General features: G+C 40.8%; 1 protein-coding gene across 2 annotated transcripts in view; it reads right to left on the bottom strand.

Moving 5' to 3' along the window:
- atxn7 (ataxin 7) overlaps positions 1 to 20,637 on the bottom strand; it is a 29,798-nt gene extending 9,161 nt beyond the window's left edge. For both annotated transcript variants that reach the window (XM_083972447.1, XM_083972448.1), the window contains exons 1-8: positions 20,475 to 20,637; positions 18,056 to 18,152; positions 13,836 to 14,048; positions 13,572 to 13,640; positions 6,768 to 6,872; positions 1,988 to 2,291; positions 554 to 882; positions 310 to 392 (exon numbers count right to left, since the gene is read on the bottom strand). In XM_083972447.1, coding sequence (XP_083828573.1) covers positions 310 to 392; positions 554 to 882; positions 1,988 to 2,291; positions 6,768 to 6,872; positions 13,572 to 13,640; positions 13,836 to 14,040 — 1,095 coding nt within the window. In that variant the 5' untranslated portion in view covers positions 14,041 to 14,048; positions 18,056 to 18,152; positions 20,475 to 20,637. The remainder of the gene's footprint in view (positions 1 to 309; positions 393 to 553; positions 883 to 1,987; positions 2,292 to 6,767; positions 6,873 to 13,571; positions 13,641 to 13,835; positions 14,049 to 18,055; positions 18,153 to 20,474) is intronic.
- Positions 20,638 to 21,394: the final 757 nt, after the last annotated feature.

The following is a 21,394-nucleotide window of genomic DNA, read 5'->3' as shown; positions in this document are numbered from 1 at the left end:
CGTCATGATCCAGTGAGTACCACACCACAGTCCGCTGCTGCTGGGGAAAACACAAGCCTAGAGGCTCTATGCTTTATCGGTGCTTCAGCTAACGTGTCTAATAAACTGATCTAGTCTCTTTTTTACATTTTTGAGAATATTCTTAACAGCTGCAGTGTCCCTGTTACTTACAAAAGAAACTCAAATTTTAAGATTTCGGTGTATTACTGACATCTGTTGACAATAAGACGACAGCAGAACGTTGTCTGCTTCAGGTCTAAAATGATTGAACAGTCAGTTCACTAGACAGGAAGTAGAGAGACTGGTTACCTTGCATGTTAGAGATCTTGTGCATGGTTTCCGAGCTGTTATATCCACAACGCCACAGTGGATATCTGCATTGAACTCACGTTCTGAGGGTACAGAGTAGAAAAGTGAGGGAGAACCGTTAACTCATATATGGCGTGCCAAAATCAGTGGTTCTGGGTCACACTTAAAAAAAATACACAAAAAGAATTCATACTGAGAGTTGAAACAATATGAAACAACAGCTGTTCTTTTTTATCCAGCACACCTGTCACTTTCTTGCTGATGTGGCGTCTGCTACTGGCACTGCTGCTGCTGTCCTGCTTCTTGTCCGAGAGGACCGAGAGGTGGCCCTTGCCATTGGGAATATGACCCGGGGCCAGTAATGGAGGCTTTGGTATGGAGGGACAGTTAAGGCCTGGTTTAAGGGCTGATGAGGAGGAGGTGGTGATGGTGGTAGTGTTGGAGCTCACAGTGGTGCTAGAGGAGGATGTGGAGGAGGATGAGGTGGTGTTGGGGGCAGATGGGGCCTGCACCAGCTTAGTCGACGAGTCCACCCTCAGGTGCATCTTCTCCACCTTGACAGCCGGGGTGAGGCTGAAAGAGAAGGTTACAGAGATGAAGAGGGCGGCAAGGAGGAAGCCGAGCGTTAGAAACACTGAGCCAGTGAGGAAAGCATGGTAAGTGACAGATGTGCATGTATGAATGGAGCTGGGTGGACAGAACATGAAACTAATATGATCCATAATTTTTCAACACACAGCACTGTAAAAACACCAGTTTAAATATATTCATTTCATATCACAGATCCTGTATCAAATGGGGATTTTAATAACACATGAATTACACTTTATAGGCCCTTCTCTTGTCATAAAGCACCAGTGGAATTCATAACATTAACAATGATTAAGTTCCAGTAGCTGTCCCAGTGTTGAGGTTTATACGATTCTAAAAAGGGAATCTACATCTAGACAGACCTGTACAAAGTGATGTGAACTTATTTTAAAATAAACTGTGCGTGTTACAATATTCACGAGATATCACAACACCTAGGACGATCAAAAGTGTAACTATAAAATGAACTGCAACAACAATTGTCCAGTGTTTTATATGGTAAAGATGACGGCTCCCTAAGTGTCACAGCTGGGGGTCTTCGTTTAAGGCTTTTAAGGATGATACACTTGAATATGTGATATGTGCTTGACTGTTTATAAAGATGGATTAAGCGTCTCCACGTCCTCCCACTGTGCAAAAATGAAGCCAAAATATTCCTGATTTGACAGCTGCCATCTTCTGCTGGTGACGTTAGCACAGCAGCAGCGAGCAGGGAGTGGAGCCGCAGCATAGAGGACCCGCCCGTACAAATAACTAATCAAAACCAAACTTCACCAAACATTTGCACTTGCATTAGCATGATAATAAGAATGACTTAAAATGAACTGCGGTGACACAGTCCTGCTGTAGACTTATACACTGATGTCGGAAAGATACAGGTTCACTAGCTTTATGACCTTTATTGCAGCTAGCCACCAGGGAGTGATCAAAATGCTTTGGCTTCACTTTTAAGGAGCCGTCATGTTGTCCAGCTTTATTTATTGTCTTTGGATTAAACGTCTATACGAGAACTTGGGGCAACTATGCTCATGAAGCAAAAACTATTCATAAACACACTATACTGCAAATGCTACACAGTGAGACTTACTGTGTCTTGTCTGTCGTCTGGAGCACCCTGAAAGGTGCAAAGGGTGGTCTTCGCTGAATGCCAGGCGGCAGCTTCTCTTTGGCTGGTTTGAGTAGTTTGGGGTTGGAGGACGAGGAGGACGTTGAAGAGGACGATAAGCTGGATCCAGCAGTAGAAGGTCGGCCAAGAATGCCTCCAGTTGCCATTCCAGCTACGGACCCCGAGCCCAGTCCGGTTCCGAGCCCACTGCCGCTGCTCCGGTTCCTGCCCGGCACAGGGAAGGGCGAGGTGGAGGCTGGCTTGCTGGCTGAACTGTGTCTTCTCTCTGGAGCAACGACATAAACCATGAGCATTAAAGCATAATAGTTAACAAATGTAGGTGTCACAAAGCTTTGATCAAACACTAGAACAGACTAGTTTATGTGGGTAAATGTGAGAGAGATTGTATTATAAGTCAAGACAAAATGCGACATGGGAAAACGTGGGAACATAGAAAATCTTCCTCTGACAGTGGGTACAGCTCGGTACCTCCACAACAAATAAGCAGCATTTGTGATTCATGCCAACTCAGCCTGAAATAGATCCAGCCAACAGGTCAAGTGCTTCATTTCCTGCCTGAGCTTCTTAGAACAGTTGCTGTGCAAACTGATAAAAGGCTGTATGACACCAAAAAAGGATCGGGACAAACTCAAATCCATCCACAACTCAGTAACGAACCATAATGAGCTGTGAATCACAAGACAAAAATAGATTAATTAAAAAAAAATCTTAAAAAAGGAACTGATCGACTTAACTGAATATACTTTCATAAAAGTATATATACTGTAAGTCCATCATGATTCCCAAAATGTGTAAATAAAGAGCTCTTATTTGTGCACCCGTAATAATCACAAAAGCTTGGGTTTTCGCAGGAAGCTCTCATCACTTGCTATTCTTAGTAATAGCAATGGAACGGCACACTAAAAATAATTGTATTGAAATTTCGACTACTGTTTCACAACAAAGATGCATTTTACCACAGAAGACTCATTTCATAGAGTCCCAGAGTTCATCAGCTACTGAAGCAGAAGCCACCAAAGAAAAAGCACAAAGCAGCTTCATGAAGGCATTTCTTCAAATTCAATGGTTACTGCAACCTGAATCTTTCCCATGCAGCAGCTCCCTTAGAGATATACTGAGTGTCTGAGGTCACAGAGGGGTCACACACACACACATACACACACTCTACACACTGCTGTTGTGACCATAAGTGGGGAGAGAGAGCGACACATACAAGACAGAGAGAGGCGTCTGCTGATGAACTGAGGAGAACTAGGTTACTGGAGGTTAGCTCGACCCTCTGCTTGTCAACATTTTGTTGCGTGAGCAAAATGGCAGAGCATGATTCGAGAACGTAAAAAAGGACACTGCTTCTGAAACACTGACGACAGGCTTTGATAGAAAGCGTGTCTGTGTCGACAGCTAGTTACCATGGCGAGGGCCTAGTTAGCGATGCGTTTACTAAGATAACCCCATGATGGTAAAGCTGCCTGGGGAGTGGGCTCCCGGCCAAAGCTCGGTCTCAGCAGGTGACCAGCAAACCAGCTTGTTGCTGCAGGAACAGCGGAGGGGAAACTACACACACAGAGCTGCCACTCCCTGATCATCCTCAGCCACAAACACCCACAGCAACACACACCTTCAAACTGTTCAGCCTTCTTGCAATTTCCCTTTTCAGGAAGGAATTTTTTTTTTTTTTTTTTTTTAAAGCTTTTAAGAGCGTCCCCCCTCTCACCTAGGGGCCTCTCTCTACACACCCATTCACGAAACATTCCACTTATCTTCCCTCCCACTTCTTACCAGCCGATTAACCCAAAGGCCTTTCTTTCTCTGCCTCCCTCCCTCCGTCCATCCCTCTCTCTCTCTCTCTCATTCTCGCTGTCTTGTCCTGTCTCGGTCACAGTCAAAAGCACACCCTGAGCACAAACTCACACCAGGAAACCCCAGCATGATAGTCAGCGCTGTGTTGACAAAGCACTAGCAGTGAGAGAGGCGAGCAAACACCAGCGGCAGTGGAATAAATTGAGAGTCAAAAAAAAAAAAAAAATATGGGAGAGGAGGAGGGGGTGGTGGTAAAACAACAGACACAAGGACCAGGAGGAGCATTAATACCCTCTTTCAGAATGTCAAATTATTGGCACGACGTGAAGAGGAATCCCTGACTATGGGAGTGAGAGAACAACATCAATGGACAAGTGTGACAGCCTCAAAACCGTCCCCTCCCCGGGCACCAGCCTCCAATCTCAGCACAACAAAGCGTCTGTAATATACATACACTGTAAATGTATCAGTAATGACCTTGTCTTTATAACAAAAATAATAAACACTTAGTTCTCTTGCTATCTAAGCTCAAGGTGGTTGAGTCAAAAATGTGTGTTTGTTGAGCCAAGGCAACGTGTGTTAGCCGAGCTGCGAGCGGAGCAGACAAGGCTTTGTTCGACAAGTTCATAGATGAATGCATACAAAAAAAAAAAAAAAAAAACGGCAGCCGAGCTTTGCTGCTTCTCGTTCTGCGGTGAGCGTCACCCCTGCTGGGATCAGCCTCAGCCGAGAAGCACAAACACCTAACAGGAGACAGATGGGCTCAAAGAAGCACGCTAAAATCATATTGAGACCATCTCGACGGTGCTGAGATCAGTGCCTTTGCCCCATGTTAACGCCACATGGGATCTTCTCACAATGACATCAGAGAGAAGGGAAGATGGGAGGAAAATCACAGCAAGCTATCACTACTGCCACTTTGTACGGCCACATACAGGAGTGCAGCTGCAGAATTTCACTTAAGGTTTTTTTAGACAGTTCCAGTGTAGAGCTGCTGTTATCAGTTGATCAACAGAGAATTAAATGACTATTGTGATGTGCAAAAATTGTGTGCAACATAAAACAAATTAGAGGATTTTATTTCATATCAATTTTGTTTGGCAACAACAACAGACATCCCCCACCAATTACTTATTACATACCAACTTGTATGTGAGTGGTGCTGTGTGTGTGTGTAAGACAGTGTCTGTGTTCAATAGCTCAGCATCATGTTTGTAATTTGTGGATGTTGTGCCAGCAGTGATGCTGCACTGATTTCCTGTTCACAGAGTTCATTACTCTAAGACAATGCAAAAGATTTATCCTTCACAGAAGCCTTTACTCACTTTAGATGTTTTTAATGGCAGACCCTGATTTCGGTTCAAACTAGGAAGACGCCGCTGCCGACTTCCAAGGTCTAAACACTCCAACTTACGAACAGTTGGAACAACAAAATCCAGGATATAATGATACCTTATCTAATTTTATGCAAGTTATTGGAAGAGAAAACGTTGGGCTGGTGTGTTCCTCATAATAATCTATTACAAAAACAAAAGAACTAACTGCTATAATCAGCTTAAAATCACTCAGGTGTTTGCACTGCATGGATCAGATTGTGCTTCGAACAATACCACCCTGATCAGATGTATGCATCCTGTGTGATGCTGTCAATACAGTATTGCATCACAGGCATTGTAATGCTTGTGCAGTATTTGTCAATTTCTCATTTAAAATCCCCAGGAAGGTAAGAAAACACAGGTGGATGCTGCATTACATAATAATAACAAGGTCCAGACAGACTTGTATCAGTCTATATTGTATCAGTGTGGGAGGAGTCCTCTCTTTTTGAGTGTTGCTGACACCGTAGCACAAGTAGAAGTCGGACAGTGTGCTGTTATACCTCCCTCTTGTGGCTGACCTTGACAACTGGAAGCGTTGTCTAACTTCATGGAGAGAGTGTGCCACTGAAAAGAATTCAGTTACTAAAACTCAATTCACATCCAGGATAAAAAGTGTAATAAGAAGAGAGTACTATCAGAGACGTCTGACTCAGAAGGTGGAAGCGTGGAGACAAAAACTAATGCGAATCGTCACATTTCAGTCATAACAAGGTCACATGAGCAGCTAACGACTCCTGTCCTCTTAAACTGACCTGACTCAAACAGACTAGTGGAAATTCTTACTTTAAACTATCAGCCCAACATGACAAGAGGCATTAGCTGTAACTAACATGCAGCCTTATGATTTCAAAGATAGCGCTTGCAGAGACTGCAGACTTTTGTGAATTTGTCATGAACACTGCGAGCCACAGTCATGCAATTGCTATATTCACGCAACTATAATTCACCCATTTATTCAAGATCCAGCCGAAGTATCTAGGAAGCAGTAATCTATGCGCTGAAATGTGCATACTACTGTACATACACATCCCTAGAGTAACAGAACCAGAAACCTGATCTGTGCTGTTATGTGTTAAAACAGTACATTACTGGGAAGACTGAGAGAGCCACATCAAATATTAACAGGGGAATTGTAAACACACACACAGAGACACACAGTCACAAGTGAGACAGTGAGTGAGATAAATAAATAAATCAAAGTCTGTGGCGCCCCCTCTCAGGTTACTGAGTGGAGAGGGAAATGTGGCAAGGAAATACAAAGACGGAGGGAAAAGTAATACTACACAGTGTGCTAATGTGTGAAATATCACTACCAGCCTTGAAGCGTATGGTATGAGTGCAGGGTTACAGATGTGTGTAGGTGCTTTGTTACTTCCCTCTCGACTCTTACCCGCAGTATACATGCTTGTCCTAGAATTAGGCAATTTAACTATTGAATATAGGCCTATATAGTGTTTGCATGAAAGGTAACTGTACATATACAGCATGTACATACATACATACATACATACATACATACATACATACATACATGTGTGAGCGTGTGTTTGCATCACACTTACCGTAGTGTGCTTGGAAGGCTTGGGGTTTGACTACTTGACTGCAGTGGCTGCACATCACCAGGTAGAAGTCGTCCTGTGCAGGACACTGGCCAAATATGGGCATGTCTGTACACAGGGGAAGATGGAAGCAGACACAGCACAAGTCAAGGAGAGGCAAATAAATTAGACATATGTTCACCTGGTGCCCCAGTTGGCAGTTGTATCTACACAGAGACATCTATCAGTTGTTGTCATAACACTGTTACAGCTCAAGAGAGGGTCATTCCAGTGAGATGGCATAATCTCTTTTGCATAACACCGAAAACGGAAAATTGGTCACGTCCGAGGCAAAATTCAGACATTGCGGGGTTGCACAAAGTATAAATATTAACATCTTTTTTCATGTTAACAATATTAAGAAAATGAAAAGCTCACTTAAGGAAACCTGAAGAGCAAAGCCTGCACATGCAAATACAGATCACACCCAAGTACCTCGTCCTAGTGATAAGAACCAGGAAAAGGCAGAGCCAGCAAACCAAAGGTTAGCTTTTGTCAGTCTCCCACATATAAACAAACAAAACTTACAAAATGTACGTAACAACAAGCGTGGATGTGATATGATATTAAACACACACGAGTGTAAGAACAGTGTCTAAGTTTAATCGAGAAATGGCTTCACCCTATTTCCTCTACTGTCTCTGACATGATACCCTCTATAAGCAGTCACTTTAATGCGCAGATTTACAGTAAATGTGAACTGTTTACCTGTGCCATAGCACATCGGTAATATATAGTGAGTAGGGCCTTTATTTATCTCAACTATTTTTTGAGGGAGGCTTGTTTTGGAAGCGGGCCTGATTTATATATAATTAGTCATGGCAGTATTTTTAGTATATGAAGGCTCATTTTGATCCACTCTTGTTTAAGTTACTACATTATACTGCACCAGTGTGTTAATGCAAACTCCACAGTTCCTGTGAGCATTTCAGATGAAAAGCCTTCATGCATTTAAGTGGAAAGAAACCCCTTATTTCTTATCAAGGCTTGTATTGCGATGCTGACATGCCGCAGTGAGCGCACTGTCTCATTTCCGGCGGCTGATGTTCCTGTTGTTTACACGGTATCCAGATCTGCTAGTTTCTTTAGCTTAGCCGTTTCAAATGAGTCGGCTCCCTGTCCCTCCCACTCTCCTGCTCAGTGTGTCTTCTGTTTAGTTATTCCTCTGCTTTCTTTGGCGATAAGGGTTCATGTAATACATGCTATTTATTTACCGTAATGGCAACGCTCAATGGATTGGAAGCACAACTCTGCTTCCCTGCAGCTCCTGAGGAGAAGCACAGCCCTAAACTCGCAGTTCACGAACATATGTGGTACTAGGGTTGCACGGTATACCGGTACTAGATTGGTACCGGGGTACTAACGCATTTAAAACGGTACCATACTGCGCTTAGATGGGACCGGTACTTTCATTCTGCGCCGCCGGCAGCGGTGACGTCGCCGCGTGAAGTCGCCGCATTGTAATTTGAGCCGCGAGAGAGCGAGTCACAAACGAAGCAAGGTGCTTTTTATCATTACCGTTACAGCGCCACCTGTCCATGTGCCTGTGTTTGTGTGTGTGTCTGTGCGCCGCGCGCGAGAGAGAGACGGCCGCCACAGCCTCGTTAATAAGTTTCGTTTTTACCGCGGATCACCACTGGCTGCATGCTCTCTCTGTCTCTCTCTCTCTCTCTCTCTCTCTCCCTCTCTCTCTCTCCCTCTCTCTCTCTCTCTGTGAGTGAGTGAGCACGGCGAAGCAGCGCTACGCAGAGATGAATTAACGGAACGATATTGCGTTGATGGGGGTGGGGGGAACAGAATCAATTTGGTCTACATATGGGAAACAATAGGTGTATGTTTGAGTAACATGAACATTTGTGTTTCATTCTATAAACTACTGATAACAATTTCTCCCAAAAATTACAACTGGTCAAAATAACAAAAAAAGATGCAGTGTTTTCAGACCTCAAATAATGCAAAGAAAACAAGTTGATGTTCATTTTTAAACAGACATTTTTTAATTTAGGAAGAGTTCAGATTAATATAGATGGAATGTTAATCCTGCAGCAGCAGTAACTGTTTACTGATTTCCTGTTTTATGGTCCAAAATTTTTCTATTAAAATAAAGCCAATAATGACATTTTTTGTGTTCTCTTTTTATGTAGAAAAGTACCGAAAAGTATCGAAAAGTATCGAAAAACATGTTGGTACCGATACCGGTACCAAAATGTTGGTATCGTGACAACACTATGTGGTACAGCCATGTACTAGGTGTATACCTAGTCTCGTTTTCAGCTAGATTAGACAGGTGCCTTAGTTGTCAAACAGGCTCCTGATTCTGCCTTACTTCTGCTCCCGAATTTGCATAATGAAGCAGAGGAAATACAAAAATGGATAAATAAATAAATAAATAAAATGAACAGTTTGTAAATGGGAAAATAAAAACAAACTGTAAATAAATTGAGGCAAAGAGTATCAGCTAATGTTACATGTTATTATATCATGAATCTCGATATAATTTATTGTATTTTTACTGCATTTAATGGCATTTTATTACATTCATTGAGCCATTTATTTAGTTTTCATCTGAAAGTTTCGGATCTCCATAATAGCTAATACAAATGCCAATGTACACGAATACATGTGTGTAGCTCCAGATTTCCTATTCACCCAATATCATAAACCTCCTGCTTCTCAAGCCTCTCTATGGCAAATCAGAGGGAAGTGCCGCTCCTCTCCAGAATGTGATCAATATTTACCCAGGCGCACAGAACCAGAAACCACCTAATTAAGGAGGCTAATTAAGAGATTGCCTGGGGCATTATGATGAGATGAGCAGAGGAGAGGATACAAGAGGAGAGAAGTGGAGACCCTCTCCAGTACGTACTCCGCCAGGGCCGTCAAGGGTGCTCCAAACATCACTGGCCGAATATGGAAGGACGAGGGCCATTAAGCAAAGACCATATAAAAGAGTCTACCTGGCGGGCTCCCTCTCAGGAAGGTCAGTGGTGGTCTTGTGTGGAAGAACTGACAAGGCCGATGCTACTTAATGAGCGTCAATTGTCTGGAGCCACTCTGCTAAGTGTCTCCTTCAACGGCAGAGCAGTGAAAAGACTTTTTCACAGTGGCTGGGGGTCTGCCACCGAGAAAAAGCAAATGTCTTCACTTAACTGACAAAGGCTTGTAAATTATATAGAGCTCGAGTAGAAAAGCACACAGCTGATGTGTACAGTCGCGGGTTTGATTGCACTGTTAAGAAAACAAGTGTTGAGATGTGGCGTGGACGCTATGTGTTCACTGGTTGCCAGTTGCAGAATCATAAGCCATTACAGGAGGAGTTGGAAGCTGGCCTGAAAGCTCTGGGCAACTTCTTTTTCTGTTCAACATGTCTGTTTTCATCTCATTCTCTATGTAAACCGTTCTGCTGTAACACTAACATGCTGAAATTAAAACGAAAAGAGCGTTTTCGGAATCGATAACTTTCCATGTGTTCTCCGTTACCACTTTACCTTCTCTAAGAACCTTAAAGAAACAGGAAAGAGCTGCAGAGACCAATGGGCCAACCACATTTCCTCATTGAATCAATTGCAAGGTCAAACAACAATCATTCTCAAACTGCTGCTGTTGTTCAGCTGAAGCGTTGTCCAAAGCGTTGCTCAACTATAAAAGCAGTCTGCTTAGATCGCCTCGCCACTCCGCATGCAACGTAGTGGCACTGACTGAGCTGTACCACTGAAATGGCCTGCCTTTAAAAGTGGTATAACGCCACTGCGTCTATTCTTAATCTCCATTTTCCTCCTGTGCAAGCAGGAGATGAAAATGGTAGCAAGAGAAAGGAAGTCACCAGTGAGGAGAAAGAAGAGACAGAACAACGGTGCGGAGCCAAGAAAACGAGCACAACGGAGAAAAAACACAGCGGCCTCAGCGAGACAAAGAAGGAGCGAGCGGAGGACCTGCGCTGGAGGAGGAGAAAGGGAGCCTGTGTGCACGAGACAGAGGAAGAGAACGAGAGTCCAGTTAATTTCAGTATCCTCATCCTTGGCAGTGATGAATGATCTAGGTGGAATAGTAGCGGCTCCGGCTGCCTCTGAGCAGCACGCACGCTGGCGCAATCTGACCTGTGACACTGTCACCAACACTACATTTCCCAGCTTCCCTGACTGCAACGCTGCAGCTGTTTAATTTATATATACATATATATATATTAAAAAAAAAAAAAGCAAAACAGCTGATGAGTAAATTCACTCATTATTTGACAATCCCGTTTTCAATGTGTGTGTCAGAATGGTGGTTGCACCACAGGAGGAATCTGGTGGTGAGTCATGGTGGAGAGGTGTAGTCATCCACTTGTAATACCCCCACTAGACACATACACACACAGAATTACATTCTACGAACACACGCATCTGCCACCGGCGGCATGTGTTGATCAGCCCCATGACACAAACAGTCACTGATAGACGCTGCTGCATGATAGGGGACATGTTTCATGACAAGAAGCAGAACAGCCTTGAATTTTAAACGACCGCTTTGATACACCAGTCTCATTCACTTTCAAATAACATTTCTTCAGACAACATCTCTCTTACATCAGTGGAAAACTAAAAACTAAAACATAGTAAAATATGTATCATGATATTTGGTGCTAAAATCGCGCAATGGTATAAGAGTACACACACACGCACAAAGAGGCCACACTGTTGACCAATGCAAATGCAACATCAAGACAAGTGCCCTGACACGTAACCTGCAATTAACCTTTTCCTTTAGAGCAACACGTGGAGAGAACAAGAGAGAGACACAAAGAAAGAAAACTATAAGAGCTGGACGCACACTGACTGGTGGCATAAACGTGGGCCAAAAATCATCAATTAATCACTTATGACACGCACCCTGTTCTGCAAATACATTGTTAGAGAGCATGAATAAGAAGCAGAAACAGCCATTCTACACACACACACACGTGCTGCTCCGACTGAAAGTCATAGGTGTTGTATGTGAGTCACCTAATTCAGAAACCTGTCAAAGTCTGTGACAATTATGCCCACCACAGTGATCGCTTTGTTGGTGGCTGCAGAATTAATGATGGTTTTGAGTGTCTGAAGGAGATCCTTGTGGTTTTTAGCTAATTACTGACATTTTTCTCTGCCAAATTATATACACAATTAGAATTTCAAAACATGGAACAACAGAGAATAAGACTATTTTTCACTGCTTGCTTAGTTGCGATATAGAGCTCGGCTCAAAGAAAAAGCTGCATCTTAATCTTAGTGTTCTGATCGCTGCATTGACTGTCCGGTAACAGCAAGGTCACATTCGCCGTGCCCTGCTCCTGACTCTGAGTGAGAGATGAAAACAATCCTCATTTAAAAGTAGCTGTGGATGTGCTGCAAAAATGTATGAAATTCAAAAATATACGTAACATTTATATGGGCACACGCTTTTAAGAAGATGCCCAGTCAACTTTTCAAAACTACACATGACACAAGGCAAGCATGAAACTCTTTTGTATTCCATGGAGGGGGTTATTCCCCATCTCTGTCTGATGTCAGGTCAACCTGGAAAATGATTGCAAGGTTGTTGTAATTAAAGAGGAGATTTTCATTTTATTGTTATTAACAGATGTATCTTTGTGGTGTAGCTTGTTCTAAATCCAGGCCTGCCAGCAGGACAAATCAGCTAACGCTAATCGAGGCGTTTCCAAAAATAAAAACGCAGGACAAAGTGCTCTCAAACATCATTGTGCGGCTGAGAAGCCAGGTGATGTGCGTTTCTGACATTCTGGGTTTTTATCACCAAACTCAAACAAGGTCCCTTCTCTTTATTGTGTCATGACTGAACCTATCGTTGACTGTTACAGGATTTTAAAAAAAATAAATAAAAAAAAACATGTACGCTGCTGTATGTTTCGGCTTTAGAGGGAAATCCTGAAATAACCTGAGATCATAGATAGTTGTAAGATCGTAATCATCCTCTCACTCTGTTATCGGGGTAGTATGGTTGATTTAGTTTTATCCTCTGTGATAGTTGACTTTCAGAGTTTAGATCTGTTTGACCTGAATAAATTAGATATTTATACACCATATTCATTGGTGGGTGAGTACTTTAAAAAGTCATCTTAACTTTTCCATTTTGTGCAGTTTACGTCCACTAGATGTCTTCATATACGGTAACAAAAACATTATAGATGTTCATATTTTGTATTGAGGGAGCATGTGGAATAGGAGCAGGCCATATTACAGCCTCATATTATTTTAACAGAACTTTAAAGGTGGCTTAAAAAAGGTTGTTTTAACAGTCTTTTTATTTATTTATTTTAACCAATCTTATACGTTTCCACAGATAAACTTTTGGAACCTTTTGCTACCTTTCAACAAACCTTGGTGTTGGAGAGAATCATGAAATGTGCTGGGAGGTTTCACGTGTAAAATGGCAGAGATTTTTGATGCAAACAACTAAATCCATAGGTTTTCAGCAAACAAATTATGACATTTTTATAGCTATGTTTGGGCCTATGCTCACCTACCACAGCGAGTCTAAGTTGTTAACCTTTAAGTTATTTTAGGGGCAGATGCAAATGTCAGCTACCGCACGAATAACAGACACATGTTTCACTGATTATATCCGGTCGTCCAGTCAATTCATGGCGTGCATGATTTACAGTATGTGTACATTTTGGCTTAACGACGCGTGTGAAGTGTTTGATTCTATATACTGTATGTGTATGTGAGCAAAGCCCCCCGAACCAAAATACACCTTTGGCCCTGGCGAATAAAAAAAAACACTCACCTTCTCTGCACAAACGCATGGCTTCTCGATTTTTCCCGAAGTCTTTGAAACTTTCCTCCGATTCAGCACCTGAAAATGAGGCGATCCGACACACAGACAAATAAATAGTTGCACTTGCTTGCCTGCCCGTGCTGTTGCTACCAGTAGCGTTTCTTCATATTCCACCAAAAACTGCATGCAATCGGCCAAAAAACAGGTCGGGACTGGCAACTGTCGCGCTCTACCTCGCTTCCCCGCGCACATTTGGGACGCTGGGGGACTCACCGTCGTTGCCGTGGAGTTTGGCGGCGTCGACCCAGTTGCTCCAAGGCTGTCCCAGCATTATTTCTGGACTAGGTAAGGATCTCCGCTCCGCAACAGTCGCCATTGCTGTGGAGCCTTCTCCCCGCTGGATCTGCTGCTGCTTCAGCTGCTGCCTGGCCGCTCGGCGCTGCTCCCCCCTGACGTCATCCTCGGCCCTTTCCGACATTCTTTCCGCTACAATGTAACAACACAAGAGTCAGCGTTGGTCGCGCTCGGGATAGGAGGACTTTTTCACTGATTGACACGGGCAAACGCGTGTTGTTTCACCGCGCCCGCCCCTCCAAAAAAAAAAAAAAAAAAAAAAAAAACTGTGTGTGGCCACTTGACAAGCAACAAGTACAAAAGCTTACACAACACATCACATATACCTTTACATATACCGGATAAATTGGTCGACTGGCAGACAGTGCATTTGTCTGAATGACTCTGGGTCCCTGCCTAGTTATTAGCTTTACCTTTAAAATCTGAATTATATTCAGTGCTGTCCTACTTTTGCTGGTGGATAATTTATTTATTATGATATAGATATGACACATACATATAGCCTACAAGCTGTGGTTCATTCACTAGTTTCACAGGCACAGCAACGTCTAATATTTAAATTTTTATATTTAATTATATGCATAACACAATTTAATATTTATTATAATAAGAAGACAGCGTATATCCTTATATAAATTACTGGATAATTTATTTATACGTCAGCTGTCCTTATAAATAGTATCAAAAATGCATGGATTTTGGAACATTAATAGCTGAGTTATTAAAGAATTACTGTAATTACTGTTTGACCTTCATAATTCATAATAAACTGCTGCACTTTGCTGCAAATTTCTGATTTTGAACCATTCAAACAGCTTAAATTACTTAACTGTATGCCACGGTCAATTAACCATATACAGCATCCAAGCTTTCCAAACACCTATGTTGGTGTGATGTATGATTACAGCAACATAGGCTACTGCTTATGCAAATTATGAATTAACACAGATCTTGTGATGATCACACTTATTTCACACTTTTCCAATGATAAGAAATGGACAGCGCTTAAAACCTACAACATTATCATCTTAGAGAAAGCACAACAAAAGCCACACCACAAATTAAACTTCTTATTTTTGCATGATGTTACAGTGTAACACAAGTGTAACACAAGAAAAGCTGTCACACATTGAGTCCTACAATAAAGATGTTAACAAACTTAGGATGTAGGATGCACGTGTGTGATAAAATGTTGTGCTCATTGATATGTGGAACTTATTGTTAGTGTTAGAGTGAAACTGACATATACTTTGTCAATGCATATTTAGGGTGTTAACATTATTGACAATTTATGTGAGCCCTTGCACACAGCAACATGCAGAAAGTGAATGTGAAGAAAAGTTGACTTGATATTCACGCATGATGGATCAGTTATCATTTGCAGTTTTAAATAAAACAGACCTATTATATAGGTCATGTCACTGTTAAACAGAATGTCTAAAATGATAATGATGATAATTATATATATATATATATATATATATATATATATATATATATATATATATATATATATATATATATATATATATATATATATATATTTGAGAAGATTCCCTTTCTTGTTCCTTAATTTGTCAAACATGCTAAAACAAGTTACCCACCGCCAAGTTTTCTTTACTTTCACTTTCATTATTACATGTTTGTGATCTACCGTAATACTGCACACTGACAAAAACTGGCATGCAAGAGAAAAGACAAGGAGGAAGAAAATTCTGGGTGAAGAGAGAGTGACTGCTTAAGTAACAGTAACTTACAAACAGTAAAAGCATTTCTAGTTTCAAGTAGTGTTCTTCCTATTTTATATGAATAATGTAATGTTTGTGAATTGAGCCTGACCTCAGTCATTTGACATTTTTTAGACACCAGAAAAAAAAACTTCTTACAAATGTTGGAGAAGGTGAATGTACTCCCATTTGGCATGTACTCTGAGGAACATTGACAAAAATGATCTTGGACCCTCTGTTGTTGGTTTCAAGTGTGCAGCTCAGACACTTGGCTTCGTCTTGAGTCCAACACTGAGTCTAGAAATACAGATTGAGAAGCTTGTCCTAAAGATGTTACCAGTGACTCATAGTAAAAAAAGTTCTTGTTTTTTTCTCCTCTCTTTTGTTTTCATTTACTCCATGTGCATGCTTTTGAGATAATCTGAACCACTGTATCAAATTGTACAAACTCCCAAAGTGGGTGATGATTTCAAAAATCAGCATTAGCACTGGTTAATACTAGTAGGATGTCAAGTTTTCTGCAGGCAACAGGCTAATGCAGTAACTGTTAAAATGGTAAAAACATTGTTTTGTGGATTCAGTTTGTTTGACATCATTATTGTTCCACAACAAGACACTGAGTGTAGAACCTGTCAAGAAAACCTACTTTACTACTAAGTTAGCGTTTATATACAGTATATACCTACATACAGGCATAACAAGCATGATGCTGGCTGCCCTGACTGTGGTTTAATGGTGAAAACTTGAGAAAAACTATATGGACTTTTAGTGCCTTGTTATCTTCTTTTATAATATCCTGTCAAGACTTAATATTCCACATAGATTGGAAATAGAACTTCTATCACTGTGCACAACATCCCTCAGATCCCGAGATGTACTTTCTCAGATATTTCAAACTGTGTGACCCCGTATATGATAAAAATCTGGGCTGCATATGCTCTGATGACAGCACTGTAAGATGTCATATCAAGAAATCCCCAGATATTATCCAGATTCTGGGAAGAATATAAAACGGATATCTCAGAATTCTTGGGGTTTTAGCGCTGTGTACATTAAATCAATGGCATCACTACAATCCAACCTTTGATGATCAAATGATGATCAATTATCTAAACCCCACATGTATTAATCATAATGCAACAAAACATCAACAGTATTTTGTCCAAGATACAAGCACAGCAAACTTGTTTTTCATTGAAATGTGAAACCCATTTACCCACCACCACAATTTACATGAACCTGTGGAAAACATTTTCCCCCTTTTCTTTTTCAATTATCACTCTGTCACTTTCACCAGGCAACCCTTTAAATTGTGACATGCTAATGCCACAGTGTTAGTCAATCTACAACTAGAGAAAAATAATCACAGGTTTATTACTTACGCACCATCTGATAATTTTATCTGTTGACATTTTGTTATTTTTCTTAAATAGCTGCATTTTCACACTGCTCAAGTGAGAGTAAAAGCTGGCAGTGAAGGCAAACTTCTGCATAATGTTAAGTGGTCTGAAACAAAAGAGCTTGTAATTACTGCATTTCTGAAACTTGTATTGCAACATGTTTGCTGAGGTGACTGTTGTATTGAATTACATTTCACTGAACGGTGTTTAATCTAATAAATGCATCCTGATACAACACCGATACAAACCTTGCACCCTAAATATGCCACACAATAGTGCTGTGGCCTCAGTTAGCAACAGCTCTTTGACATATTCCCAACAAAAACTGAATATTAATGAATACTTTGGCAAAAGGTGGTGACAGCATTCACCACAGGACTGTTGTGCTGGAATTCACTGCATTTACAGGGTGTAAAATGTTGCAATAGTTTTCCTACGTGTACTTATCATTTATAAATATTAATAAAAACATGAATAAATTGAACTGAACTCATGTGGAGGAGTAACAGAGAGTGATTTTTTTTCTTTTTGACTAGCTTCCTCTAGTACAGCACAAACATATACACAAGCAACTAGCTGTGTTTTTTTTATCCCTTATTTTCGAAAATAGAAAATAGAGTTAAAATATTTTATATGTGTCAAAAAACGACTTCAAGAAAATCCAGGAGGTTCCAGCTAAACCTGGGAACCAATACAACAGCATTTTACACCACATGACACCAACTCTTTTCAACTCTACTACTGCTCTACAACCAATGCAGTTAGTAGCCCCTCAATGCAGCTGATACTGTAGCAGCAATACCAAAAAGAAGGTACTATCCCCAACATTTGCCCAATGGAAAACCAATAAATGTGACTAGAGTCGGGTTGAGCCAGTACCATGCAGTGGAAAAAGGGAAATTACAGGTTGTGCATTGATTGAAACTTTGAAAGACCATTCAGAATAACCATATTGTAATAGAAAACACTATTTGTCAATGGAGTGTCACACTGAGTAGTTATGAGATCTTACCTTAGCAAAATAAGAAAAAAGGAACTTATTTTTAACTCAATCAGCCGATCGTCATCGGTTTGGGTGATCCCTGGCTGCCACACAGACTGGAGAAAGTCTAGAGAAACATAAACACATCCAAACAGACACACACATGCACACATCCAGACACACACACGCACACACACACACACACACACACACACACACACACACACACAGAGGAGAGCATTAAAGGAAGAAAAGTCAGTATCAGGTTCTTTGTTTTGCTGTTTCTTGATAGAGTAAATCAGTGAGCAGGGGATTGTCTGGCAGCAGGTAACATTGACCTTGTTGGGCCTTGTCATGGAGTTCTTCACCACTATGCAGTAATCCAAGCCATTAAGTACCATCCCTAACGACCTTTCCAGCACCACAGTAATCCCTTCTAGGAACTGAAACCGTACCCTTTTATTACTTCTGGTCCAAACTGATGCAAAACATCCTGTAACATATTCACAGAGGTAGCCAGTTGCTTGATTGAGCAAAACAAAAAAACATACAGTGACAAGCATTGTGTGAGAATTACATCAACTTGCTTTTTTTTTGGGTTACATTTACATAATTCTTTCGAAGTTATTTGCCAAAAGCTCGGCTGTTGCCCATTCAAGCCCAGGACTCGGTTCATGTGCTATGTTTTGACTTGCGAACAAAAACTTAATCATATATCTTTTGGAAACATCCCTGTTATGCAGTTCCACCTGGATTCATGAACATGATAAAAAATACAACTGCTATAAATTCACAATTAATGACATCAAAGTCAGTGTTTCTGCTGTGTACATTTTGCAGTGGCTGAAAAATCATTGCAGTTACTGCTTTAGGATCTTATTAAATGTCCTGAAATTGGAATAACATGAATTTGCAGAAGTGTATCAATACAATTTGAACAGAAGGATACAGGGCAGCAGCACAGTGACTGAGAAGTGACATTTTATGCCTATATCTTCAGCATATGTTGATCTAATTTTCACTGCCCAGGTGGGTGCCTGTGAGATGCATCCAATGTATAACGGAGAAAGACTTATTTTTATTTCAAGCTATATGACCTTCAGTATTTGTGATGACTGTCACGTTTAATAAAATGTAATGTACTTTATATATTCAAATAAATGATATATTCTACTTGTTAATGACTCATTATAAGAGCATTTGGTATTTTTTACAGTGTCCATACCATTTTTAATGCAGCCTTTCAAAAGAAAAAAAATTGTGGTAGAATAACAATGGTTATTGTCAAACTCAAACTGCAACTGTATCGCCCTTAATGATGTGCACTATAGCCTTTGGGCCGGCGCCATCAACAATGTATGGATCGATGGACGGGTATCTTAAAATTTAAATCAACCCTATTTTTTCTAGTTTGGTTAGAATTTTATATTTCAATGAAACATGCAGAGACAGAGTTCACAGACAGTAAACTATCTTCAAAGTAGTTGTGCAGCCTGGGCAAAGTCTACTAGTGTCTATGTAGAGTGTGTCCAAAAACACACAAATATCTGCTCAAAAGTCCTGATCAATCACAGATCACACTGAAGCTTGATGATGTTGCTAACCCCAACCAGCATACCTCTGTTATGACACACAGTTTTTGTTTACAAACAAAGATGTAACTAAAAATCATAATAGCTGCATTCAAGTTTCAAATAAGTGCCATCAGTACTTTCTTGAAAGTGATCAAACATCCTTCAAGCTGAAATTCATAGGTGTGACTTAAATGTTATTTGCAACTTTTATCATAATAAATGTAACACGTTGCACCTTCTTTTAAAAGCTGTTGAATCAAGCTGAATTGAACCGACTGTAAACATTGTATAATCCACTATCATATAATATGAACATATCATTAATAACAATGATCAATAATTATGTTCATTCAGGTTTAATATGGGCTCAGTGAAAACCGTCAGTGGCCACGATTAGCAAAAGATGACCTCATGAAATTTCTTTATAAACTAAGCTTTTGTCTTTGACAACTAGTGGGCGCACACCTTGACAGGACAACTCAGCTAGCAAGCTAACCAGTCACTAGCTGCGACCAAAAGCAGCCAGCAGTTTTATTGGCTCGCGTTGATCCCACCTCTACTGCACATACTGACCCATACTACCGCTCATTAACTTTTCATTCAGAAACAGAAAAAGTCAAAGTCTTCATATTGTGAATAACGACACGCCAAGAAAACAAAAAAACAAAACATGTCTAGCATGAAATGTGTCATGAAAGCGGCGTTAGTCTGTGACTGGTACAAACGTTACTTGAGAGCAGTGGAGGCTACATTAGCCTGCTAGCCGCAGCCTGGAGCCAGCCATGACTAGCGTTAGCGAGGAAGCTGGCAGAAGCCTGACAGCACAGCACAAGTCATTAGCAGTCGTCACGGACCTACCACAACTTCACTCTTACCGAGGCTCTGGATGCTGTAGACGTAAACGTGACACCAGGCAGATGTAAATCAACTGGATGCACTGGGCGAAAGAGACAGAAGACGGTGGGAAAGACCGAGTGCAGTGCTCAGCCGCTGTGGAGGTCTTCACCTGGTGCTTCCATGTCTGTTTACCAGACTGCATTCTGGGACAGAGACGTCACTGCGTGAGCACGCACTCACGCACACTCACACACACACGCTTCTCCATAATCAAAATATGTGATGACCACAGACTGTATATAAAAAGGTAGTGACTGTTTTCTTCAGTGATAGTGCAACAACTATTTTGACAACTTGTGATGAGCAAATGGGTGCCACAAAATAGGGCTACTGTACTAAGTGTGTGATTTGACAGCCGACTCTGAGATGAACTATGAGGATGTTTTTTGTGCATTTGTCAAGATTTCACAGATACATTATGAATAAAAATAAGGAAAAATTAGATAATTATATCCATCTTATTTTTTCAGGATGTTTTCGAGATGAGACACTTGAAATCCACTGTTTTACTCAGAGAGCAACAGAGTCAAACAATAACAGAATACTATTTCTAATTTAGGTGTTAATTGTAAAATAATATATGGTGGAGACGTAATAACTCATTGAAATGTAAACAGTTAATTCTCCCATGGCATCAACTTTATATGGTCTTTTGATTGAGTATGAAGAGCTGAAGAGCTCAAATACCTTGAAGAGTTCACATACCTTTTTATCTGTACACTTTTTTTGAACAGTAGGCTACACTGTACTGCATGCTACATATACACATGATACGGTAGATAGTGGATAGTAGCAAAACAGCTCCAGGAGCACCTTAAACAACATTGAGACAAATAAACAAAAATGTTTAAATAACAATGTAAAAACTTCAGTTTTAGATATTCTGAGAATGGCTCTT

The sequence above is a fragment of the Trachurus trachurus genome, assembly GCF_905171665.1.
Source record: "Trachurus trachurus genome assembly, chromosome: 5".
NCBI lineage: Eukaryota > Metazoa > Chordata > Actinopteri > Carangiformes > Carangidae > Trachurus > Trachurus trachurus.
The sequence above is the reverse complement of the archived record's forward strand: the minus strand, read 5'-3'. Positions and strand labels throughout refer to the sequence as shown.